The sequence below is a fragment of the Meriones unguiculatus genome, chromosome X, assembly GCF_030254825.1.
Source record: "Meriones unguiculatus strain TT.TT164.6M chromosome X, Bangor_MerUng_6.1, whole genome shotgun sequence".
Lineage (NCBI taxonomy): Eukaryota > Metazoa > Chordata > Mammalia > Rodentia > Muridae > Meriones > Meriones unguiculatus.
In genome coordinates, this window is record NC_083369.1 from 98,156,144 (window position 1) to 98,183,529 (window position 27,386).

At 42.5% G+C, this 27,386-nt stretch overlaps 2 protein-coding genes across 13 annotated transcripts in view; one reads left to right on the forward strand and one right to left on the reverse strand.

Moving 5' to 3' along the window:
* Positions 1-17,258, forward strand: part of Fhl1 (four and a half LIM domains 1) — a 63,548-nt gene extending 46,290 nt beyond the window's left edge. For 9 of the 12 annotated variants that reach the window (XM_060375744.1, XM_060375739.1, XM_060375745.1 and 6 more), the window contains 6 exons: positions 11,823-12,004; positions 13,011-13,185; positions 13,746-13,915; positions 14,334-14,520; positions 15,133-15,332; positions 15,749-17,258. In XM_060375744.1, the coding sequence (XP_060231727.1) occupies positions 11,849-12,004; positions 13,011-13,185; positions 13,746-13,915; positions 14,334-14,520; positions 15,133-15,332; positions 15,749-15,832 (972 nt within the window). In that variant the 5' untranslated portion in view covers positions 11,823-11,848 and the 3' untranslated portion in view covers positions 15,833-17,258. Of the gene's footprint in view, positions 1-3,203; positions 3,289-11,822; positions 12,005-13,010; positions 13,186-13,745; positions 13,916-14,333; positions 14,521-15,132; positions 15,333-15,748 lie in introns of those variants that run through there. The other 3 variants (XM_021664818.2, XM_021664821.2, XM_060375748.1) reach the window with 3 other exon arrangements.
* An 8,647-nt stretch (positions 17,259-25,905) lies between these two features.
* Map7d3 (MAP7 domain containing 3) overlaps positions 25,906-27,386 on the reverse strand; it is a 31,492-nt gene continuing 30,011 nt past the window's right edge. Inside the window, exon 16 of the mRNA XM_060374673.1 lies at positions 25,906-26,330. Coding sequence (XP_060230656.1) covers positions 25,906-26,330 — 425 coding nt within the window. The remainder of the gene's footprint in view (positions 26,331-27,386) is intronic.

Sequence of the window (27,386 nt, forward strand, 5' to 3'; positions counted from 1 at the left end):
TAACACTGTATATCTTTCCTGTAATACAATGCTCCACCTTGCATGGAAATAATTTATATGTTTATCCAGGTAACACTTCAAAATAAGGATCATACTTAATTTTCCTGTCTAACAAATCACTTTGCAGTTTAGTAGGACATCTGTTCAACAAGTGTTTGTCATATAAGAGAAACTAATGGATGGGTTAGCATAATCATGGATAGATTCCAATGGGAAGATAAAATGCATCCATGAATTATTGGAAGACAAGGATAAGTAGATAAACTCTGATGTAAATTGTCTTGAGAGAATTATATGTCAGAAGTGACTGAAAGGATTTGATAACTAGCACTTTTTTTTTTTTTGATAAAAAAGTCATCCTGATATGGCTAGCATAGGATAGGTACCAAACAGAAATTTTCACTAACTTCCAGATAGCATAGCCTCTCCCAGCACTAAACAGTACAACTTTGTAAACGTTACAAAGTTTTGTAAACATTATGTAAACATTATGATTGTCTGATTATCAAAGAGATTGTTAAATATTATCTTATTAATGTATAACAAAATGAGCTCAAATGCCAGTGAAGTTAGTGACTGATTGGGTATCTGCTAAATAGCCATCAAAGTGTCTGAACAACTAACCCATGATAAAATAATTTATTACCTGTTCTTACTGAGAAATTGTTGTTTTTTTTTTTTCTCTTGGAAAAGGACCAACTTTTCCTTGAAAGCTTTAATATTTTCACTTTATTTCTCTTTTATGCTCACTTTTAACTAGCTCTTTGAGAATTTCGTACAATATATCTTGATCATAATCACCTCCTTCTCTGAACACCTCCAAGATTCAACCTCCTTTCACCCTGTGTTGTCTGTTTTTTTTTTTTTTTTAACTTATCAAGTAGAGTTTGTACTGCTCATATACTCTTGGCTCTTTGTCCTTTAACTGAAGCATAGTCAATCTTCCAGGGGTCACATCCTTAAGAAAAGATGATTGTTCTCTCTTAGCAACTGCCAGTTGCCAGTAACTACTTAATTAGTGGTTGGATTTGGTCTCCACCTTTCTCCCTCTATGCTGGGATTTTGCCTGGCTAGAGCCTGTGAGGGTTTTATGCATACTGTCTTGACTGCTGTGAACTCATATGTGTAAATGCGCTGCTGTACATGGAAAGTACTATTTCCTTGTAGTAATTCATGGCCCCCCAGCTCTTAGAATCTTTCTGTCCCTTCTTCCACAAGGATCTATGAACATCAAGAAAGGTGATGCAGTATAGATGTTCCATTTAGGGCTGAACATTGTTCAGTATTAGTCTCTATACTTTGACCAGTTGTGGGGTTTCTATGTTAATCATCATCTACTGCAAAAAGAAAGATTTTCTGGTGAGGATTGAGAGATGCACTAATTCATGGGTATAATGATAATTCAGTAAGAGTCATCTTAATACTACGCCCATATAGCAGAATAATAATGGTATATTCTCTCTGATGGTCTATGGCCTGTCTAACTACAAGTTCTTAGTCTCAGTAATGGTACCAGATGTGGCTTTCATTTTGTGAAGTAGAACTTAAATATAATCATAAAATGGTTCATTGCTCCTATAACATTTAAGCCACTGTTTCCCTAGGTGAACAGTGTATATTGATTTTAGGGGTGTGATATTGTTGTAACTATTCATGCTGTTATAATAATGATAAACAAGGAAATACCTAGGAAGTTATGGAAGAGAGCACAATGCCACATACCTTATTTTCCTAGGCTCATTTTTTTTAAACTAAGTATCCTGAATTTTATTCGTATGACAGTTTTCAGGTAACCAAGAGAGGGCAGAAATTTCAGCTATCTTTTTGAGTAACTTTTCCTTGAAAGCTTAAAGGCCAAAAGAACTGGGAAACTCATTTACCCATCCGTTCACATCACATTAGCTTACTCTGTGCTGCAGGAACAGCCTGGAACATACAATATCAAACAAAATAGTGGTTGTTAAGTACCTACCCCAGGACCTGTCCCAGAATGAAAGTCTTTTCTCTATTTTGGAGCCACTTTTTAGATTATAGATGGGAGTGTGTTTTGGAGGATTAATTGACATTTTTGGTTTGTCTTAACGTATTCCCTAAACAGATAGCTCTTGAGTACTTCCCTGGAACTGGGCTGTATTCTGCATAAGACCACCAACACAGAGCAAAAGGAAGAATAAGAAAAGCACACAAACAAACAAAGAAGTCACTTTGATGCCTGCTGTTAGAAGGGCTTTGGAACTGAAGGAAAAATGTATTGGAGAAGAGTAGCAGGGAGAAGATGGGAGCAATATGGGCCCAGTTAAAACTGTACATATGGTCAGAGACTTCACTCTTGGAGTGGCTTTCAGTGAAGAGTTCAGGCAGTGAGAACGGCTGGGAAAGGCTTTGTGCTGAGAGGGTACGGGGGACAGCAAGGAAGCCAGTGAGGTAGGAGCCAGGGCAAAGGAAAGGCCCTAGACAGACACTGACGCTTTTCGCAGAACCTGTTCACAGTCACCAGTGTCCAGCCCATGGAACGACTATAACGTATGATGGTTGATATCTGTATGCATGTTTTTATCATTGACGGTGGCAGCAAAAACTGTAAGACAGACAGTCTTTAGCATAGAAGTAGCTGGGTGTGCATGGGTGGGACCTATACCATTCTGTTCTATCAGATCCTGGTGTTAGGGTGCCTAAAATTGATGCCTGTTTAGGTGATCTGCTGTTTGCTGGTACAAAGCCAAGAAGACATTAAATGTCTATAATGCTCTTAAGCTCTCTCATTGTAGTGTCTAGCTTCCTTTAATTACACTGGTAGCAAAAGTCCATTTCCTATAGTTAATTTCATTATTATCAGGGCAAAGTGGATTATTTATAGGACCAAAGGCAAGCTCTTGTGGCATATAAAGTAAATTAATAAGGTTGGCTCAGCATTAAGCTATGTCAGAGCTGAATCCAAAATTTATTCCGGCATGGGGATGACTTTCTATGTGGCCTTTCTGGCTCTGAAGCTAATTTGGATGCTGAGTAGCCCCACAGGTATTTATATGTAGCGTTTGGTATTTTTACTGGGTCCTATTCTTCTCCCTTGGATACCTAAAATGGTTAAGAATTTTCTAGTGGGATTAAGGTTGTGATCTCAGGGGAGGGGTGGGACATCTGCTCTTGGTTATTTTTGTGTGAGCTGCTTCCCCTTAAATGTATGTTCACAAATGAGCCAGAGCATTATCATCTGGGGTTGAGAGAAGACAGGTCTTGGTACTGCTCCTGAACTTGGCCTCTGAGCCATGGCTTCTCAAAGGCACTCAGGTAAAAACTCTGTTCTTTCTCTTATCTAGAGGAGAGTTGTTTCAGGTCAGTGAATCTGTCATTTGTATAAAAGATGAATTTGGACTGAATGATTTTAGTGCTGTGTAAATGGTAAGTAAATCCTAGCTGCTGCCTTGTTCTTGTGCTATTTTAAAGACCCAAGTGTTCTTTCTTAAGTAAGCTTAGATGTTTTGATTTATTTATTGATTTTTACATTTCAGGATATCTTTTGAAACTAAGAGATGACTTGAGGAAAGAAGTTTGAATTTTTTGTTTTTGTGTCGTGGGTTGTTAGGCTGCTCTGTACAGTGCTTGAGATCTAAATTAAGGTGTTTAGGGAAAGAGAAGTTGAATATGGAGAGGGAAGGAAGATTATTTGTAGGTATAGTATCTATAAAGGAATTAACACATCTTTCCTTTTTCTGAACAATATTTGTAATTTTTCTAAAGAAGCAGTTGCCGGTCTCTCTGTATGGAAAATATGGTCTTTGTTATTCTCAGCTGAAAAAAGTTTTCTATCCCCTAGATAAAAACCATGAATGAGAGTTTTCCTCGTGTTTTATACCTGGCATTAGGGATCATTCTGACCTTAAACAAGATGCCTGTGAAATAGGGGCTAGAGAATGGAAACCCAGTACTGCTGTCTTTGTCACTCCCTAAAGCCAAGAATGTAGCTGTTTCTCTGTTGCCCTCTATCCAAGTAACGGTTCCCTTTCTTGGAGCCGATGAAGATAGTTGGGTGGAAGGTAAACATTCGGTCCTGTTTCCCAACTTTCAGGTTAAGGGACAAAGTTTCTATTGTCTTTTGGTTTGTTTGTTTGTTTGCAAGTTTTATTTTTGAAACTTGGGATTGCCTGTTGATATTTTGACAATGGAAATAAGTTTTTGAAGAAATTCCTTTTTCAATATTTTAAAGCACACATGCTGAAGTGGAGTTCACCACGTTAATTAGTATTAATTAGAAGTTTAGTTACTATGCAGTTTCTGAGTGTTCCAAAGCTGTTTGATTTTTCTGTAACCCTAAGAGACTGTTTTACAAACATGGTAGCACATGTCTGAGATGGTGATTATCTGCCAACCAATCAGCAGTACCAGTTTTTCTATGGAAAAACTGACTCTACGTACATTAACTGGTGGTAGATTTGTTTACCACTTAAGGGTCAAAAGCAATTGTTTAATAGGTAGTATTTATGGCATACCTAAAATTATTACCTAAACTTTTAGGTGGTGAAGATGATGGTAATAAATTAAATAATAATACCTAAATTGTTAGAACAATTGTGTACACTTGTTATATGATTTTGCAAATCAAGACCAGTTTGCAAGATGTTAGGTTCAGTTCCAAAGAAGCAGAGAATAACTAGTTCCATAGAGAAGAGAAGACCTCGCAGGAAGAAAGTCAGTGTCACTCTGAAATGGGCTTCAGCTGACCAACAGGAAGGTTCTGTCTTTTGGATTTGGAATCGATTTTAGTTGGCCACACACACAGTCAGGATATTTTAAGGACAAAAGTGTATACTTTCCACATTGAACATTTTTGTCTGAAAAAAAAATCAATTCAATTCCTTTTACTCTTTGGCTTTTCAAGTCAAGGCCCAGTATGAGGGTGTAGAGAGAATTAATTAAGATAATTTGCATATCCTATACTTACTATTTCTCTTCACCAGCCAACTGCCCAATACTCCTCAAACACCTAGCACACTTTTTTTTTTTTTTTTTTCAGAGACAGGGTTTCTCTGTGTAGCCTTGGCTGTCCTGGAACTCACTCTGTAGCCTAGGCTGGCCTCAAACTCAGAGATCCACTTGTCTCCGCCTCCTGAGTGCTGCTGAGATTAAAGGTGTGTACCACCACCAGGGGAACCCCCCCCCCTTTTTTTAAAGGCCAGAAATGGAAATTGACAGTTGGGGGAAAAGGAGAGGAATCAAAGGGAACTGCCTTCTTAAAACCACTGACAGACAGACAGAGTAATAGTAGTCACAACTTTGATGGAAAAATAGAGGATATGATTTCATTTAAGAATCAGGTATCCAACCCTTCTTGTACCAGACATGAACTAAAATGGTGTTATCTGTATGTATAAGAGTGAAACAGAACATCTTTTAATTTTTTTAATCAAACATGACATTAGAGAAGTTGCTAGTAACATTGAATCATTGTGTTCGTGTTGTGTTTTTAACCAAACAATAATAACAACAACAGCAATACTTCCTGAATTTTCTATATTTGATGAGAGACTGCATTTCTGCTGTGACTCATAAGCTCCATCGCCTTGAGGCTATTTAGGTGTTTTATTACCAAATGTCTGATGATACCTCCAGGTGTGTGTTAGGCTATCTGTCACACAAGTGTCCTATTCATCAGCTGACACTTCCTTCCATTTGTTGAATGTCCTCAGGAGTGCAATATGCCCTTTTCTCTGGAAGCCAATATTTATTGCTATGGCGCCAATGTGCCGCACCAAGCAATGAACAGACTAGAAAAAGGCTGGGTTTTGTTTACCATCTGGGTGGTGTTCAGTGTTTGCTGTGTTAGAGCAGTCAGGCAAAGCACACAGACAGGGCTGCCTAGATATAACACCCACTTTCCCTTGAAATGTTCATTTGAACCACTTGATTTGAGGGATAAATGAACATTAGCATGAGAGACATTAGACACTATATAAAACCACGAGCAAGACTTGGTGAAATACAAGGTTTCTGTAACAGGTGCACACCAAGAGAAGTGTTGCAGGAGAGTTCCCTGCTTTAACTAACTGATGTGTAGTTCCTGCTTCGTTTCTAAGTGTTAGTTAGGATGTCTGTATGAGTAAATGGGAAGCTAGGCCAGTCTTCTTTTGTGTGTTCACACATCTGTGTAAGGGTGCTTAATCCTGTGTGCGTGTCTATGTTTGTGTGCGTGGCCAGTAGTCAGTGTTGGGGGTTTCCAGTTACTCTCATCTTATGTTGGAGACAGGCTCTCTCATTGAACCTGGAGCTGAGCAATTCAGCTAGCCTGGCTGGTCAGGAAAAGCGTCAGGGATTATACTCTCACTGTCTCCTCAAGCACACACAAGTGCGCCTGTCTTTTGAGGTAGATGCTGGGGATCCAAAGTCAGGTCCACATGCTCTCAAAAGCATTTCACTGATAGACCCATCCCCTCCGTCCCTTAAATTTTTATTGAAGTTTCTGTAGGCAACTCTCAGCATTTTGCATATAAATCAGGTTTTTTGTTTGTTGGTTTGTTTGTTTTCTGAAAGATGAAGCTTAATTATTGAATGAAGATGTTAGGCTTCCAGCTTAGAATGTTTGATCACTCAGCTATATTCTAACTGTATTTAGCTAAGCATCTAGAATTGCTATAAACACATTTATATCAAGGATGGCTTGCAAAAATTAGATGCTGTTCACATGCCTGCTTTGTATAGTTTAGGGACCTTAGGATAATGGGAGGTGAGTTTTCAAATGGGGAAATAGTATTTTGCGTTGTATTTGGTTCCTTTATCCATAAAAGTAGAAGAGAATTTCATTCATGAAAGAGAAAAAATATTCCAGAAGGAAAATCAATATTGCCTAGAAATAGAGGCTCAGATCCTTGGCTCGGAATCCATTTTGAGTTCCTGTCCACACACTGAAGTTTTAGAAGGTTAAGAGTGCTGACCTTTCTCCATCTGTCTGCCAGCAGGGCACACAGAATGGTTTCTATATATAAGGTCCTGGACTAGATCCTTGGGCTTTTATTATAGTGGCAAAATTATCTGTGTCAGAAATCTCCCTACCATGTACAAACGAAGGCCACAAAGAGATCAAAATCCATCAAAGACAGCCTAGGACACAGTGTTCTCCACAAAGAAGCAGTAAGGGAAGCAACATTGTAAATGCGTGAAGCAAAATTTTCTTTTAATAATGAATGACCTTTTCAAGTTAAAACCACAATAGGTCAAGGCAAATGTGTCTGGAAGTTTGTAGGGTGTAAAAGGTTGAACATTTCATGTACTTATAAGTTGCTAAGAGGATAAATTTATTTCTTAAGAGATAATGCTAGAGTGTGAGATTCAACAAGAGTAGAGAGAGCCCCACCAAAAAGGTTCATTTTTCTTTCTCATCTGGTGATTTCTAAAGAAGGAAAAGGGGGGAAGCTGCAAGCTTTCCCTTTCTCACGAATTCTGAACTGCGGCTCCATTTTTCTTTGTACTTGCTACTTAGGACATTTATTCTCCCTTAGGAGCCTTTGTGCCAGCATTGCCATTTGTCAGGTGGGTCTTTAGCACCGTTAATTCCTGTGAATGGTCTTGATCATATTACCTATATTTTATGCGATGTTTTGGTGTAGTGACTATCTCACCAGGAGGAATATACCACTCCAGGTTTGTAGTAAAACATCTTATAAGGGTTTGAAATACTTTTGTACCAACTAATCATACTATTAGACAAATGAAACTAATTCAGGTTGGATAATTCAGGTTGCACAAAATCTCACTTAGACATCTTGAAAACAAATAAAGTTAGTAAGTTTGACATTACTAATATAGTATTAGTATACTAATTAATACTATATTAATAATTAATACTAATACTTAACACTAATACTAATATTAATAATATTAATAATTAATACTACATTAATATGCTAATATAGACAATACTAATATTGTATGTCCATCTTGTTTAGCATTAGGTGATAAAGCCAACATTCCTAGTCATATCTATCTTTTCTTGATTAATAGGTGTTTCTACACATAGAAATGACTTGTCAACTGTTCAAAATCAGTCCTAAAATAGTCTCTTTGAAATATGTTTTCTCCAGCTGCATACAGAATCTAGATTTAAGTATACTGCAGTGGGGAATCTGAGGTGATCCTGATTTCTCCGGCTTTTAAAATGTAAATAAATAGCCAGGTAGTGGTGGTTGCAGCACATGCCATTAATCCCAGCACTTGGAGGCAGAGGCGGTGGATCTCTGAGATCAAAGGTAGGCTAATCTACAGAGTGGGTTCCAGGACAGCCAAGGCTGTTACACTAAAAAACCTTGTCTTAAAAACCACAAACAGAAACCAAAACAACAAAAAGACAAAGATGTACTGCCAAAAGCCAAAACTTAAAAACACTGAGACACAAAACTTAAAAGCACTGAGACCCGAGGCCCTTTTTATTGGAACCATTAACTTGGAGTTGACTCATTTAATATGTTTGGTGTGCTTTAAGACCCTGTCATTTAAAGGAAGTGGAAGTGTGTGCTTTCACTGATGGACATTTTCAATACACTTTGGTATAGGCATGTTTAGCCTGCAACCTGCAGCTTCCATGCATCCCAGAATAGCTATGAATGTGCCCCCAACACATTTTTAGTTCACAGCATCGTGTCACAGGGTCAAAAGGCTGGACACTTGCTCCTGGGATTGTCTCTGAAAATACACGCTTTTAAAGTAAGGAAGGCTTGGCAGGTATCTCTCTGGTGCTCTGAACCATAGTGTAGCTATCATCTGGAAAACCTAGAAACCAGCTTATTCCTGTAAAAATTTCAACATTTAGGAGGTCAAAGTAGAAGGTTCTCTACAAGTTTACGACCAGCCTGGGCTATTGCGTTTGTCCCCCCAAAAAAGTCAAAATAAAACCATCAGATACCTATAAATGAAATTTGCTGTGTTCTCTAGCATTTTTTTTTTTTTTTTACTTTTGTGTGATGCCAGAACCTGTATTTTAAACCATAGTTATAGCTTAGCAGTGCCAAAAGGTAGGACTCCTTTTAGGTGGGAATCAGTGTAGTTCTTTATTATTAATTTTTTATAATTTGTTCATTTTATATCCTGATTGTAGCTCCCTCCCTCATCTCCTCACAGTCCCACCCTCCCTCCTTCTTTCCCCCATCCCTTCCCCTATTCCTCAGAAAGGGGGAGTTCTCCTCCCCTACCATCTGACCCCAGCCTATCAAGTCTCATCAGCACTGTCTTCACCCTCTCCTCTGTGGCCTGAAAAGGCCATCCTGCTAGGAGAAAGTGATCTAAAGGACAGTCTGAAGAAAGAAATTGGAGAAGATATCAGAAGATGGAAAGCTCTCCCATGCTCATGGATTGGTAGGATTAACACAGTGAAAATGGCCATCTTACCAAAAGCAATCTACAGATTCAATGCACTTCCCGTCAAAATACCAACACAATTCTTTACAGACCTTGAAAGAACAATTCTCAAATTCATATGGAAAGACAGTATAGTTCTTGAATAAAGAAATATTTAGACTCCAATCCTGCTTTTTTTAGACATTAAGAGAGTGATATTAAACAAGAAATAGAGAACTTGGTAAGGGAGGATGATTGTTTTTCAAATATGGCCCAAGATGATAGGTTCTGGAGGGTCAATTCCATCAGGATTGCAGTACTATTTCCTTGCCATGGCACTTAGGAGCCACTGCCGACTTGAGTTCCTTGTGTTTACTCTCATTTTATTCAGTTTGTGGTTTAAATGATTGAAGGACTAAAACCAGGGACTCATGTGTGTTAGACAGGGCTCCTGCTCCTAAGCACATCTTTACTGGTGTACACAAACAATTGTTGCACAATTTCCACATGGCATAAGAAAACGAATAGGAGAGACCAGCCAGAACAAATGGAAAGGGATTTTTCATAGGCTGTCTTGGCCACAGATACTTGTGCCTGTAGGCCACAGGAAGTTGAACAGATGCCTCACAATAACTGGGTAGCTCAAGGAGGTAGACCTGACTTCCTTGTGTGGATGTACTCTGTATCTAACCTAGGCACATGAGGGAACATCTCTAGGGGTTCTTGGAGAAAAGCACGAGCAAGAAATATTCTCTTCCCTTATTGACTTGACAGGGATACAGCTGTGCCAAGGAACTGTCTTTGCACAAAAATGTTGCTTGTTTGCTTCCTATGTCAGTTCTCTGAGATGAGGGGCCTGGGTGGTGGAAGTGTAAGCCAGCGGGCATTGTGTGTGTTCCATGGCCTTGTTGAGTGACTGGCATAAGAGACTGATGGGGGTCTGAGTGAGGGTTCACCAGCCGCAGCCCAAGCAGTTTCCCAGACAAAGGGTGTGGTTTCCTTAGCTCACTCTCTGCTATTTGGTTGCCTATGGCAACAGAATCCAAACAATTTGGACATGTGGTTACATTTAAAAAAAAAAAAAGACTTGGGAATGGAACCCAAAGCAAGAGCTTGGGGCCATTCAGTTGGTGGCAGAGCAGCGGTGAGTAGCAGACAACTGCTCATTTCTTTCCCGCATTCTTTCACTAAATTAGGGGCAGGGTGAGTAGTTTGCGTTAAAATACTTTCAGTTCTTGTGTTCCTAACACAAATTAAGTAATTGCTGTCTGTTTGCTTATCTAAATTTCTTTTTTAGTGGGAATGAAAAATTAGCATTACGTGTAAAGAAAGTGGGAACTAATAAAAACCCTTTCTGGTGGGAGGATTCTTTAGAAAAATGACTTGGCAAAGGAGCTTGTTATTTTATGGTTACCTAGGACCACAGCTGGGGTACGGATGGGGAGCAAAGGGGGGAATGGAGGGAGGAGGTTCTTGGAATGATTTAACCCTTTGCAAAAGTCAGATTTTTTTTCAGATTATACTTGAAACTTTTGCTGTTTAGAACAGCAAATATGCCAAAATGTAATTAATGCCTCAATAAATAAGCCAGTTCTCACTGGCTTGACCTGAGAGATATATGATTTTGATGTGTCACAAAATGGCACCTCACTGTGACAAAATAATTGCAAACTGTACCCATGCCAGGCAAGAATGGCTGTTGCCCTGGCCTCAGCCATCGGGAAACTATCTGGGACAAAACGCTTTGGGATCTTTTCAAGGACTGAAGCTGCTACTGCAGGATTTCAAGTACCCTTAAACATTTGGAACAAGTTCATGAGGGCTGCAAGTGTGCCCGGGGGTAATGACTTAGCTGTTAAGTATCTGTTCTGATTAATAGAGCTGTGTAGGCAGGACTGAAGTGAGACCACCATTCTCCCCAATATGAGGTGACAGTATGAAGTAACAGCTGTCAGAGAAGCTTCTGCTTTGCTAGTGGTGGGTAGCTGTGGGAGCAGTGGTCCCAGCCCCTGCTGGACTTCATTCTTGAACTGTCTGTGCTAGCCTAGGGGTCAGCACATGGACCAGTGTTGTAATGCATATGGTATTCCTGTCTTGTCCAATAGTTTGCCTTCTTTTCCTGCCCCCACCCTCACCTTTCCATTCCCGTTTCTATTCCTGATCACTGTTCAACAATGGATGAATCTCCCAGAATCCCTCTGGGGTGGTGACCTTAACCAGCATAAGCCCTGGTCCACTTGTCCTCCTTAGTGTCCTCTGTGAGTCAGCACAGTAATTCTGACATGTCCCCAGGGAGTTACTGGCCCTTGACATGTGATACTTGGAGTTCAAATTAGAGGCATTTTCTTACTGGGAGCCATAGTGAAGTATCGGTTGCTGTGACACTTGATAACTAGCCAGGCTTAAGTGGAAGCTGGGCCCCAAGGACCCATAGGGTTTTCCCAGCTACACGGCAGCAGTGCTTCCCCTTGTACATTTCTTCTGCTTGCTTGTTCCTACAGGTCCCTCCAGCTATAAGGTGGGCACCATGTCTGAGAAGTTCGACTGTCACTATTGCAGGGACCCCCTGCAGGGGAAAAAGTATGTGCAGAAAGATGGCCACCACTGCTGCCTAAAGTGCTTTGACAAGTTCTGCGCCAATACCTGCGTGGAATGCCGCAAGCCCATAAGTGCTGATGCCAAGGTAACTCTTATCCCTGAGGGGAAATAGGGCAGGCTGGGCTTCAGGTGCTTTCCTGAAGCCTTGCCAGCCACACCACCATTTTGAATTCTCATCACAACAGTTTTAAGTGCTTGAGGCAGATTCTCTGATCCCCATGGTGCTTATGATGTCCCTAACTTAAAACAGTAACAATATGGGCCTTGAACTAGATGGCCCACTAAAGCCTTTGCCAACTTTTTCGTGGCATAAGTTGAGTGGCTTTATCTGAAATGCTCAGCAACAAATGTGTTTGATTTTGGATTCTTATTTTATAACACCTCTGCATATTTAATGGAAGATCTTGATAATGATACCCAAATGTAAACACAAAATTCATTTACATTTCATATAGCCTCTGTGTTCATATTGTGAAGATGATTTTAAACAATGATTTTCTTTTTTTAATTAAATATAATTATATAATTTTTTCCTTCCCATTTCCTCCCTCCAACTCTTTCTGGGCATCCCCCAGCTCCTGTGCACTTTCTCTCAAATTCGTGGTCTCTGGCCTCCTTTTCTTTTATTGTTGTTATATATTTTTAAAGAAAAAAAAATCTGTGCACTGTAGCAGAATGGACTGGAAAGGTCTTGCTTTTCCCAGGGACACAGAATAAACTGAGTTTTGTTTCGACATTTTAGACATTTTAACTGGCCTGGCACATGAGACCAGATGTGTACTTTTCTCCTTTTGAGATCTGTTAATACTCAAAAAGCTTGAGGTTTTGGAGCACTTTGGATTTTACATTTGTGATGAGGTCTCTCCTAACTGTACTCTTACATACTTTGGGAACTGTGAGGCTCTCACCTTCACCACAGTTTTCTTTCTGTCACTCCTAAAAGCACTTACCACGGGGCATCCCCGCGTGGAGGGGCTGACATCTGAGTGAGTAGTCACCTGACCCTGGAGAACCTGGTGTATGATGGTAAGGCTCATGCCACTGCTCCCAGTGCCCCTCACATTGGCCACCCTACTCTGCTTGATGTCTAGGAGGTGCACTATAAGAATCGCTACTGGCATGACAACTGCTTCCGTTGTGCCAAGTGCCTTCACCCCTTGGCCAGTGAGACCTTTGTGTCCAAGGATGGCAAGATCCTGTGCAACAAGTGTGCCACTCGGGAGGACTCCCCCAGGTGCAAAGGGTGCTTCAAGGCCATTGTGGCAGGTATTGGCCCCCTCCCACCCTGAGGGAAGACATGATGTATGCTTGCTTGTCCTGATGGGGCTAACGTTGCTGTGAACCGCTTTGAGATTTTAGCATATATATGTACACATATACATACATGTATATATGCGTACCTATATATGCTCACACACACGCATACACTCGGAGACTAAAGAGCACTGGAGAGAACAGTCTGTGACAAGAGAATGAAGTGAAAAGTATGTAGCATTTTCTCCTTTGGGTGTAGTAAGTGACCCATGCATGCTTCTTCCTCAGGCATTTTTGGGTTAGGCACCCCCCCTAGTGAAACTCTAAGGCATTGCATTGGTGGAGGTGGGAGTGGAGGTTCAGGTACCTCATCCTAAGTAGTATTGCCAGGATCCCCACCTGTGACAGAACCCTGGGTTGGCATGACTGCAAGTAGCACCTGGATAGACTGAGGGAAGCCAATGACTGCAGGGCCTGCATCCCCTCACCTCTGGGGGTGGGCTGGGAAGCTGAGCAGATGCAGCTCACTACAGAGCCTGTCAATGGGGCTATACAATTGCTTCCCCCTGCAGGAGACCAGAACGTGGAGTACAAGGGCACCATCTGGCATAAAGACTGTTTCACCTGCAGCAACTGCAAGCAAGTCATTGGGACCGGAAGCTTCTTCCCTAAAGGGGAGGACTTCTACTGTGTGACTTGCCATGAGACCAAGTTTGCCAAGCATTGCGTGAAATGCAACAAGGTATGTTGTGGTAGATCTACATTGAATGTCTCCCTGGTATTTGACTGTTTTCAGAGCACTTGCACACACACCATCTGTCTCATTCCATCTTCATGATAGCCCTGTGACTTAGGAATTATTATGCCCATTTTACAGATGAGGATCCTGGAGTTAGAAAGCAGCATCACAACTTTGTGCCCCTCCATTCTGAGCCAGGCAGCCCTGGTTCTAGAGGCCTGCTTCCTCTACTTCACTTCCTTCTGAAGAGGCTCACCTTCTGTATAAGGGGCCTCGGTGTCCTCATCTGTAAATTGGGGATAATAATAGCACCTGCCTCCCATGGCTGTCGTGGTAATGAAATGAGATACTATATACCAAAGCACCCAGCACAGTGCCTGGTTGTTGAATCTGAATCCCGGTGCTACACTCCCTGGTCTAGGCCATCACATCTGGAGGAATCACTTACCAGGATCAGCCCTGGCATGCCGAGTGCTTTGTGTGTGTTACCTGCTCTAAGAAGCTGGCTGGGCAGCGTTTCACTGCTGTGGAGGACCAGTATTACTGCGTGGATTGCTACAAGAACTTTGTGGCCAAGAAGTGTGCTGGATGCAAGAACCCCATCACTGGTAGGCTAAAGAGTCCTTGCTAAGTCTGCCAGGCTAGGTTTTGCGCATGGTAACCATCTCTCATCTTCCTGGCGTCGGTTCCATCCACAAAAAGACCCCCAGACAATACCATTCTGCCCCTACCATTGTGGCTCCCAAGGCACCCCCCCCAATAGCTTGGATTGTCTCCCAGGCCAGGTTAACCCTTGCAAGGCAGAACACTTCCTGACTACTGTTGAAAACTAACATGCCGGGAGTTCACAAGCCTGGGAGCAAAGCCCGGCACAGGGGTGAAAATGGGTGATGGGGCGGGGGCAAGGGGAAATAGGTGGGAGGGGCTAGTGGCAGGGGAGGGGCCAAAAAGGAGGGAATGGGGAGGGTTAGGGAAGCTGGAAAGCTATAACCTGGGTTTGTACTACCCCATAGTGGAAGGCTAGTGCAGAGGGGCCTGCTTAAGCAGGATCATTTTGATTTATTTTTAATCTTTTTATGATCAGAAGCAATGCTAATCACTTCATTCCTCATCTTGCGGCCGCGATCCACGTGCCCCGAGCCCTTTCCCTTGCCTCCAATTTTCCCATCTCCCCGGGGAGCCTTGAAATGTACATTTGAGAAGACTTTTGCCATCCTCAGGGAAAAGGACTGTGTCAAGAGTGAGCCACCCAGTCTCTAAAGCTAGGAAGCCCCCAGTGTGCCACGGGAAACGCTTGCCTCTCACCCTGTTTCCCAGCGCCAACCTCCGGGGCAGGCATCCGGGTGGAGAGAGGACTTGTCCCTCGTGGGTGGTGGTTCTTTATAGAAAAAATCGAAGCTTAGCAGCTCCTCAAGGCCCGGTAAGTGCACACCCCACAAACAGCCCAAGTTTGCCTCCTGGTGGCCACTTTGATGCCATGGCCCTGACTTTAAAAGACACTGGTTATGCTGGGAGGTCGGTGCGCGTCACAGAGCTATAGTGGTGGTGGCATGGGAACAAGGGTTCTTTAAATCAGGGAAACCATTGGCTGAGCTCTTTTCAGGTCCTTGACAGCCATAGAAGGGTTGCGGCGGCAAGGGGGACAGTGGCAGCGCGGGGGACAATGCGTGGTGGGAGACAATGCGTGTCCAGTAGAGGGGAGCAGAGAGCCAGGCAGACACTGACAGTGTGCCTGTTGGCTCAATGAATGGGCAAGTTGTCATTTTATCTCTGACTCCTGGAGTCATCATCTGTCTTCATTCAGCTGTCTCTCTGTTTTCTTGTGTTTTTCCTCAGGGTTTGGTAAAGGCTCCAGTGTGGTGGCCTATGAAGGACAATCCTGGCACGACTACTGCTTCCACTGCAAAAAATGCTCCGTGAATCTGGCCAACAAACGCTTTGTGTTTCATAATGAGCAGGTGTATTGCCCCGACTGTGCCAAAAAGCTGTAACTTGACAGGGGCTCCTGTCCTGTAAAATGGTATTTGAACCATGCTTTGTGTCCTTTGCTCACTCCCTCTGCACTATCCATAGGGGAAGAGTGAGTTTCCACCTCTTGAAAGTTGCTCTTTCTGTTTTTTCTCCCATTTTACAGTATTAATCAACCAAGGGCACACAATGATCATATTAGGATTTAGCAAAGAGCAACCTTGCAGCAAAAATAATTTCTGTTGCTGCAATGGGAAAACAAAAACTTAGATTGACTCTTCTGCATGTTTCTCATAGAACAGAAAAGTGCTAAACATGTAGCCACTTCGTGATGTAAGCAAGAAGCATAGGCGATAAGGCTCCCACTGACATGCCTTTGGGGCTCAGCTGGGACCCACAGTCACGTGACTGTTGTGCAAGAGTTGCAGCGGCTGCTCCAACTCACTGCTCACCTTCTTCTGTAGGCGGTGAAAGAACTTGCCAGAACGCATGGTCTAACTTCCTCATCAAAACTCTGACCTTCCTTCTGTTCTTTTGTGCTTTCACATAACTAACCCAAATTTCCAGAGAATTAACATTTTGAACTTAGCTGTAATTCTTAACTGACTTTTCCCCCATACTAACATTTGACTCCCTCACGTGGCGTGTTCTCTGAGCATTCCTACTTTAAAGTATGGAATGCACAGGTGATTTGGGAAGTCTAAGAAGAGCTGAGAAAATGAGCCTGTTTTGGAACAATGTCACAGTGACTACTTCTGGAAGCTTAACAAAACTAACCCTCCTGTCCTTTTAAATTTTTTTTTAAAATTGTTTTGTTTTAATGAATAGTAAGATAGTTTATCGGTTTGGAAACTTGCATGACAATATTGGAGCCTCCTCAGACATCCTGCAGTTTTGAGATTCATCATGTAGAAGTGACGAAAACTCTAGAGGGGTACCTGAGCAGGCACAGGGCTGTCATCAACAAAAATACATTTCGGAACCGTGACAGGTTGAATTCCTTGTAACTTAGCTGTTGTCTGCTCTTTGTCTGTGTTCAAGAAGACTTCAAAGTCCCCTTTTTTGTGATTTTAGAACTTTCCCTCCAGAGTTTAGCTGAGTCTTGGGGGTGCTGTTGGGGATTGTCATCATCCTTCAAGGGCAGGACTGTTTTCCACCTCCTGCTTCCTTAGAACGCAGGATTGCCTACTTAACTGTACTCTTCATTATGATATTGCATATATAATGAGACAATATCAGCATAAACATGAAAATACATATTCATATATTACTGTAGGAGTGGTTGTAGATGCCAACACCTCATTTCCACATTTGTCATTAGCTGTTTCCATCTAACGTTTCAGTGTATCCTTACAAAAATAAAGCAGCATAGAAGAAACATGTCTCCTGTCTTATTCTGCCCAAAGGAAGCACGAGAATTTGACATACTGCTACCCCAGCAACTCCGGAAACCTTCTTCCTGACATCAAGGATATACTCAATTCAGTGCAATGTACAAGCTTGTAGCACCACTCTGGTCCACTTTTCAAAAGGAAACAGCCTGAAAGCATTTCCTGGATTTCCTCAGCCCACAAGAGGCAAGACTGATGCTTTTTATTTGGGCGGGATAGCACAGGCAAGAAGAGAATCCCAGATGAGAAGGCTACCTGAGAAGGATCCATGGTTCTTACTCACTTCCTCCATTCCTTTCCCTTTGACTCTCTAGAGTTCAGGATCCCTGTGCTGTTGTATCTTCACCACCTGCCCTCCCAAACTCTACCCTCCTTGTGTTCAGAGCCCAAGGTGGGAGGGGGAAGAGCAGAGGGAGAGGCTGGCCTGACATACTGTGCCCCTGTGGTAGTCGGAACATCTGAAGCTCATATTCTTACCTATCCACTCTTCTCCTGTCCCACGTCTTACTTTGAGAGGACCCAAGAGGCCAATGGCAATGTCAATGGGTGCCTGCTCTGCTCAGTTCCTGTGCCCAGTACTTTCTCTCATAAGAGGTTCCATAGGCCTGGAGGGCACTTTGATAAGCCACATTTCAGCTAAAGGTGGATTGGAGGTGTTTGGCTTTCACAATCCCCACCCTGGCAAAGGAAAATAAATACAAACATACATACATACATAATGTCTATTTTGGTGGATGTCAGAAACTTTTTCCTTGAAATTTTTTTCTTCATAATTTATTCATTATACATCCTGATTAAAGCCCCCTCTCTCAACTCCCCCAGTCTTACCCTCCCACCTTCCCTCTTCCCCCCCTCTCCTTCCCCTAGTCCACTGAAAGGGGAAATTTTCCACTATTGCCATTTGCCCATAGCTTGTTAAGTCTCATCAGGACTGCTGGGATCCTTTTCCTCCATGACATGGCAAGGCCACATCACCAGGGGCAAGTGATCAAAGAGCAGTCAATTGAGTTCATGATAGAGGCAGCCCCTGCTCTCCTCACTCATAGAGCCACATGGAGACTTGAGCTGCCAATCAGCCACATCTGAGCAGGAGGGTTCTAGGTCCTCTCTATGCATGGTCCTCCTTTGGTGCATCAGTCTGCAGGACCCTCTGGGCTCAGATCTTTTAGTTTTGTTGGTCTTGTGGAGCTCCTGTCCCCTCTATTCCCACCCCTCTCTTCCTCCATAAGACTCCCTGTACTCTACCCAAAGTTTAACCCCAAGTCTCAGCATCTGCTTTGATCCCCTGTTGGGTGAACCCTTTCAGAGGACCCATTGTAGTAGGCCCCCATCCTGTTTCCTCCCTTACCCCTTCTGGTGTCTAACCTGTTTGCCATTCTGAATGAGATTTAAGCATCCTCCATAGTGTTTAGCTTCTTCAGGTCTGTAGATGGCTGTCCTATATTATATAGCTAATGCACACTTATTAGTGAGTGTATACCATGCCTGTCTTTCTGTTTCTGGGCTACCTCACTAAGGTTGATGTTTTCTAGTTCCATCCATTTGCCTGCAAATTTCATGATTTGCTTGGTTTTAATAGCTGAGTAGTATTCCATTGTGTAAATGTGCCACAATTTCTGTATCCATTCCTTCGCTGAGGGACATCTAGGTTGTTTCCAGATTCTGGCTATTACAAATAAAGCTGCTATGAACATAGTTGAGCAAATGTCCTTATCGAATGGTGAGGCATCGTTTTGGTATGTGCTCAGGAGTGGTTTGGCTGGATCTTGAGGTAGTGCTATTCCCAATTTTCTGAGAAAGCACCAGATTGATTTCCAAGGTGGTTGTACAAGTTTGCACTCCCACCAGCAACGGAGGAGGGTTCCCCTTTCTCTACATCCTCTCCAGCACATGTTGTCACTTGAGTTTTTGATCTAAGCTATTCTGATAGGTATAAGATGGAATCTCAGAGTTATTTTGAATTGCATTTCCTTGATGATTAAGGACACTGAGCATTTCTTTAAGTGTTTCTCAGCCATTCTATATTCCTTTGTTGAGAATTTTCTGCTTAGCTCTCTACCCTATTTTTAATTGGATTATTTGATTTGTTGGTGTCTAATTTCTTGAGATCTTGAGAAATTCTGGGCTCAGAGTGGTCTCTCTTTAGCTGAAGCATTTGTCATTCCACCTCAAGCCTTTTCTCTACTGTGCTACAGATGGCTCATGAACCCAGGGCTCTTATGACCGACCATTAAGAATGTGGGACATCCCCCCTGGGTATGTCCCTTTTTAGAGAGATTACCTGTGAAAACACATTTAAACCAATGAGCCTCTGTAGGTTTCTGAGGCCCTGCCTCTGCTCTATGCCAGCACCCTCCACCTCAGCAAGCTCTGCTTGTCTTGCTTTTAGCCTTGCCCTTGCACCCTGTACTCCTTTCCTTCCCAACTCACTCACCAGCATGAGTTACTGTCATGGCCTCCTGTCAGTGGCCACTCTATTTTTTCTCAGCCCCATCCTAACTTTACTTCCCTTAAATCTGCACAGAACTTCACTTCTATCACTTCTATCAGTAATTTTTTTTCATTTTTTACTTAACTAATTCAATTTACACCTCAATCATAAGCTCCCCTCCTCCTCCCAGTCCTACACTCCCTCCCACATCCCCTCTCCCCTATTTTTCAGAATAGGAGAGACTGCCTACCCAGACACCCCCGCTCATCTATTCACATGAGGACTGAGTTCATCTTCCTCCCCTGTGACCTGGTAGGGAAGTCCCACCAGGAGGAAGTGATAAAAAAGCAGGCAAAGTAGTCCATGTCAGAAATATGGCCTGCTCCCCTAACTAGTTGGTCCATGAGGCCTAAGATGCTCATCAGCTACTTGTAAGTAAAGGACCTAGGTCCAGACTATGCATTGTTCTTAGTTGGTGCTTCAAACTCCATAGACCCCTCTGGGCCCTGGTTGATTGGCTCTGATAATCTTCTTGTGGAGCTTTTGTCACCTCTAGGTCCATTTATCTTTACCCCTTCTTTTCCAGTAGAGTTTCTATGCTTCACCCAGTATTTGGCTATGAGTCTCAGTGTTTTGAGCCATTGCTGGGTGGAGCCTCTAAGAGGACAACTCTGGTAGGCTCCTGTCTGCAAGCATAGCAGAGCATCATTAATAGAGATAGGGGTTGGCTCTCTTCCCTGGGGTGGGTCTTAGGTTTCATCCTGCATTGGTTAGACATTCCCTCAACCTCTGCTCTCTTTGTTCTATCTTTGTCCCTGCAGGTCTTGTAGGTAGGGTAAGCCTAAAACTCTGTGCTTCTACAGCAGCATTTGGCCTGAAAAACTTTAGCTGGTGTCCTAAATTGTGCTAAAGAAAAGTTGCATTACCTAAAATCCACAGAACCACCTCTAATACTTGATCCACAGTCTGTAACAGATAATGACCTGCCTCCCCCCAATTTTTCTTCCTTACCTAAGAAACAGGCCTGCCAAACATCTGCCTATGCAGTGGCTTGCCCCTAACACTGATCTTCAGAAGCAAACATGTCCTCACAACAAATGCTGGGCCCATTTTCCAGGTGAGAGAAACATAAGTTGAGAGAGATTAAGGCTGCTTGAAGTCATGCAGCTCATAGGTTATTCTGGGCATATTTTTAGTATGTCATTTATGACACTGCACAATCACAGAAATGGACATACCATTAAGGAAAGCCACCAGAGTGGCCACTGCTTTAGAAGACACCTGTTTATTGCATAACACGCTCAGGAGAAATGGGGTTACATATCTAGTTTCTACACTGATCAGAGAAGCATCATCATGACAAGAACATAGTAACTTATAGCTAACTGTGTAGAATGAGGCCACCTTGCCCGGGTTCAAATCCTGGGCAAGTGATAAGCTTATTTCTTCATTCTTTTTCATTTATATATTTACTTTTTTATTATTAAAATTTATTCACTTTGTATCCCAGCTGTAGCCCCCTCCCTCATCCCCTCTCAGCCCCACCCTCCCTGCCTCTTCCCCTCCCATGCCCCTCAATCAGTCAACTGATAGGAGAGATCCTCCTCCCCTTCCCTCTGACAGTAGCCTATCAGGTCTCATCAGGACTGGCTGCATTGTCTTCCTCTGTGGCTTGGTACAGCTGCCCCCCCACCCCCAACATGGGTAGGTGATGAAAGAGCCAGCCACTGAGTTCATGTCAGAGACAGTCCCCTGCTCCCCTTAACTTGGGAACCCACTTAGAGACTGAGCTGCCATGAGCTACATCTGTGCAGGGGTTCTAGGTTATCTCCATGCATGGTCCTTGGTTGGAGAATCGGTGTTTGCTAAGACCCCTGGGCCCAGATTTTTAGGTTCTGTTGTTATCCTTGTGGAGCTCCTGTCCCTTCCAAGTCTTTCTATCACCCCCTTCTTTCATAAGATTCCCTGCACTCTGCCCAAATTTTGGCTCCTAAGCAAATATCGAAAGTATTTCTTCATTCTTAAAAAGAGAATGTCTTGTTTCAAAATTGTGTGCATATGACACAGTCCCAGAGAGCTTAGTAGGATGACTGGTAGCAGGGAAATATGCAATTAATAGCAAGACTTCTCTCCTTAGCACCAGACATCACTGCTTTTGTGTCATCCACTGAGTCTACAAGTCACACTCCTGCTCAGAAAGCAATGTGGGGGGTTGATCCAAGTCACACAGACTTGGATTTGGACACTAGCAGTACTACTTTCTAGATGTGTGATTGAAGTATCAATGTCTACAAATGACGGTATCTTTTTAGGTAGAAATAGGCTCTCCCCCACCACCACACACAAGAGCTGCTTCAAGGACTGCAAGTGCCACCCCACCCCTCCCACCATTCCAAGAACCTGGCACTTTGTACATGGATACCAATTGTACATCAGTGGCCTGAACTGCATCTGGGGATGTTGGGAGATGTGGCTAGGATCCATGAGGAAATGGATGAGGAAATGCTGAGAAGGGACCCGACTACAACTTTTGACTAATCAGATCGATCTGGGGAGGTTGGTGAAAGTGACAAAGAACACTGACCTTTGACACTAGCTATGTTATATCTTGACACCCTGGCTCTGGCCACAGAGTGTCCAAGGATTGTAGTAATGGCCCCTTCGCCTGATTGATAAGAGGACCCAGAGGGGCGGCAACATGGAGTCACACACAGCAAGCTGGCAACCTCTTCAGCTGAGTTCCAGTTTTTGGGGTCCTGCACAACATGTTTTTGCAGTGCCTATGACGTACTTTTTGGGGTTCTGGGCCCTAACACTGCTAAAGGTATTATTCTACATGACAAGGCATAGGAAGTGTGCTGTACTGAAGAATCTGTAGGTTGTGGCCTGAATCTTTGGCCCTTAGGGGGCAAGACAATAGGAAGGGCAGTGTTAAGAGGCTAACACATGGAGGGTGGTCTTAGGAAGTCTATCACCTTGGAGTTGTAAACAGAACACAGTAGTTTCAACAGATGGATTGAAAGGACCTGGTGCTGACAGAAGTGTCCAGCTTATGCTGATTCAGATACATATTAAAATGATAGAGCTCAGGTGGGTAAAGGCATTTGCCACCAAGGCAGATGGCCTGAGTTCGATCTCCAGACACAATGCGGTAGAACTCACTTTTGCAAGTTGTCCTCTGACCTACCTCCACATGGATGCTATGAGACACTCCACCACCGCCACACAAAATAAATGTAAAAATATAAAGGCTCTAGAATATTCAGAGGGGGATGACTGCCACAGCCTTATAAACAGCAGTTCACAAAGACTAGGGATAAATAAATACCAGCTGTATTAAAAGAAAAACTTAGTGAGGTTTAAACACTAATGAAAGCATTAACGTTGTGGATGGTTCTGAGCTGAATTTTTCATGACTAACAGACTGAATTAACTAATTGATTTGTTCATTTAGTGGAACTTTTCATCTTCCTACTTGAGTCTTCTAGGGTGCTGGTATTCCATGCATTGTGCTGTAATGCCTGGACAAACCATATTTTAAGATTAGAACCTTGGGCCAGTGAGATGGTTCACTGGGCAAAACACTTGCTTTGCAAACCTGATAATCTGATCCTTGAATCCATGTATAGGCGGAAGGAGAGAACCGACTCCCCAAAGTTGTTCTCTGCCCTCCTCATACATACTGCAGCAGGCATGGTCCCACTGTCACATTACTGATGATGATAATGGAAGCCCCAGATTATACAAGCATATCAGGACAGAAGTAGTCACAGTAATGCCATGAAATGTGTACACAAGAGCATACAAACTGCCCCCACCACGCATTATCCTGTTCCAGACCTGGCACTTGGCATAATCACCATCTAGGTGAATAAAGATGAAGATCTGATTCTTTGTTGGACTTGACATTGGCCTGCATTCATACCTTGCTTGACACTTGGTATCAGCTTTACACCACCACGAGTGCAAAAGCTTGTTTTGTCTGAGATGTCTATTTCACATGGCACGTATTTACAGAAAGTGTCTCAGCACATTTGTGTAGAAAAATATCCAAAGCTTATCTTTTAGGGTGATTGCCTTTTGCTATCTACATGTAAGAACCAGTATCTGAAAAGATACTTTAAACCTAATACAACCTGCACTAAGACATAGAAAAGACAGTAAAGGACCAAGGATCAGAAAATATAATTATCTCCTTTTGCAAATCCAAGATAGGGACAAAGCCAAGGGAACACTGGCTTGCTTTAAACTGTTTGCAGTTCAACACCAAAGTTCATTAGTGTTGGCACAAGGAATGTGTGTTCTAGACTTAGAAAAGTCACATCCCCTCTGTGTGCACATACATGTGTGAATGTACATATGAATACATCTGTGTGCCTGGCACTGCAACTGAAGAATAGCGCTGCCCTCATCTTCCCTTGTCACAAGTGCCTGGAAAAAGGCAACAGCATTTTGGTGATATGCCCCAAGCCTGAGTGTACACAGAGGGATAGGCCTGAGGATCAAGGCAGAAACAGCTGTAAGTACAGAACAGTTAAAGGAATTAATCGTACTACATGAGACACATGAGACAACAGCCAAGTACTGCTTTATGTACACAACAGACAAATGCATGTTGTTTTTTGTTTTGTTTTTGTTTTTGTTTTTGTATAAGCCTCACTATGTACTTCAAAACAAAACACTAATGAAAGCATTAACGTTGTGGATGGTTCTGAGCTGAATTTTTCTGATTTTGGCATTCAGAGATATCGGCACTGAACAGGGATGAGAGCTGAATTTAAAAGTATCCATATGTATAGGCAATACTGTGCTGTTATGCAACTTTTGATGTATATTAGGAATTATCTGACACAACTCTTGTTGGCACTCCTAATTCCTCGCACAATCTATTATGTTTTCTTCAAGATCAAATTGTGTTTCAAGTTCTTGAAGTAGTATCACCATTAACTAAAATAAACTATTTTACGTTTTCATATAGATTCTGGGATAGACACTCTTTGAAGAATCCCTTGAAACAACACAAACGTGGATAGAATCCCCAAGAAACAGACAATAGAGGTTTTATTAAAAGGAAAACAAACCTTTTTATTTGAAACTCTCACTAGAGAACAAGGTGATATTAACATGTTCTCAAGTGGATGTCAAAGTAACTGTTAAGATGGGTTTATTTTCCTTTTTCTTTTTTTGGGGAGGGGGTGACTGTTTCTGTTGCCCAGTTCAAGTGTGAAGAAGATCATTTGGAGTCTTGTCCTTGGGAGTTTTAATATAGAGTGGAAGATGATCGATATCCCAGGCTCCACAGAATTTACATATCTAGGCAGGAAAAAAAAGGTTAGTAGACTAGGTGCTTATGATGGCATGGTACCTCGCGTCCCTGCTCTCCCTTTTGAGGTGACTACTGGACCAAGCTCTCTGAACATCCTGACACTTTAGTGCTCTTCTCTAAATGTTCTCCTCATCAAGAAGCCCACACTACTTCTGACAAGGAAAGCTGTGTGTGTGTGTGTGTGTGTGTGTGTGTGTGTGTGCACGCGCGTGTGCGCGCGCGCGCGCGTGTGGGTGTTTATATGTGTTTGTCTCACTCTCACAGTTGTGAATATTTTGGGGGTATGCATGTTGTATCTTTATGAAGATGGAAGCCATAGTTAGATATCCAGTGTCTTCTTCCATTTGGCTTTAGACTTTTGTTTGAAATACAGGCCTCACTGAATCTGGGACTGACTCAGCTTGCATTGGCTAGCTGGCACAGTTTAGGAATTTTTGTATGCCTCCGTAGTGCTGAGATTACAGCTAGCTCTTTACAAAGGTGATGAGAATCAAGCTCAGGTCCTAAAGGTTGCCCAACAACCAATTTCTTGGCCTTGATAACTGTTTTGTTGTTGTTGTTGTAGTTTTTTGTTTGTTTGTTTGTTTTTGTAGAGCAGGCTTGGCATCAAAATCACAGAGATCTGCCAGCCTCTCCCTCTTTTAGTACTGGGATTACAGGCATGTGCTATCACTGCCTAGCCCAGCTGACAACTTCTTAAAAGGAAAAGCAGCCTTTTGGTTTGGGAAACATAGAATGGAAGACAAGTTATAAAGATCTGCTCTCTGGCCTCTAATGTACTTGTTTGGCAGCCAGAGGAGCGGGAGCTCAAATAAAGCCAGTTTTTGAGGAGATGCAGGACATAAATATTATTATAGAGTTATGTATTCTCTCAAACTTAACTTATTGGGAAAATCTGATAGATCATTCCTACAGACTCACCACCTTCTTCCTCTCCTCCGAATGGCATCTTGGAACGTCTATAGGCAAACGGGTTTTCAAGGTTATTTGCTTGTCCAGCTAGGTCGAGATGTGAAAAGGCCTTTGCTAAATGAGCAAAAACAGGTTTGCCTCTATCTTTACGTTCCAAAGATAACTTAAAACCTGGGCAAGATGTCACAGAATCCTTTGAATTTTGTTTGTTACTTCCAGAAGCTGTTCTTATAATAGGTGTTTCAGTGGCATACTTGAAGTCTACAGTCTCATCAGAAATCCACTCCTGATTGTTAGTAACACTCAGAGGAGATTGAATGGCAGTACTGGCTTCCCTCATTTTCCTGCTTTTTACTGGGCAGGAAGTTGGTAGTTTTTTTAGTGGGTATCCTGGAATGAAATATTGTAGTTAGAATCCTTGTTATTCCAAAACCATGAAAAGAGGTTTGTCATTTAGCTTCTGAAAAAGTGCCTTGGATATAATAAATCAACTTTCCACATACTAGAATGAAAAAGCCAGAAGAGACTACGGAAATCACAGAACATACTGGCATTAAAATAGTGTCCTAGAAAGTTCTAAGGTACTCTGGGAATACCAGGACATAAGGGCAGCTAAGTATATATCTAAACCTAGGAACCGTGTGTGTGTGTGTGTGTGTGTGTGTGTGTGTGTTGAAGATGCCAAAGGAAGATACTTGAGGCTCTTCTCTGCCACTGTCTACCTTATTGCTTTCAAACAGGGCCTCTCCCTGAACCTGGAGCTGAACTGGCAGCCTGAAAGCCTTACAGATTGTGTTACCTCTTTCAAACCATTACCAGAAACTAGCCTCTTAGCAGACATATACTCTAGTGGGCCTCAGAGTCAATTTTTCAGGCTATCACCTAGGCAGTGTTTGTTTTGTTCGTTGTTTTTCCACAGTCAGGGTTTCTCTGTGTAGTCCTGAGTGTCTTGGACTCACTTTGTAGACCAGGCTGGCCTTGAACTCACAGAGATTCACCTGCCTCTGCCTCCCAAGTGCTGGGATTACAGGCATGATCCGTGGTGCTTGGTAGCAGTGTTCATTTTCAAGAAACAATTCCCAACTTAACCTCTGAGCCTGTTGACCCACATGTGAAAGAAGCATGTGGTCATCAGTCTCTGGAGTAGCAGTTAAAATGAAGATAGGTAATGTCTGGTTTACACATTCAATAAATAATCCCACATTCAGCATGCAAACATAAGCAATTTGGTGTCAGATTAATCCAGGTTTGAGTTTGGCAAATAAAGCTTAAAACTTCTGTATACCTCAGTCCATAAAATATTGAGGGGGGGGAGTATAATGATCTTGATCCAGCAAGACTGCTGTGGGTTTATTTTGTTTCCATTAAGTCGGGTGCTTGACATGTTTGGTGTATGCAAACTAAGTGCTCAATCAGTAATAAATATTGCTCAGGATTCTAAGAATG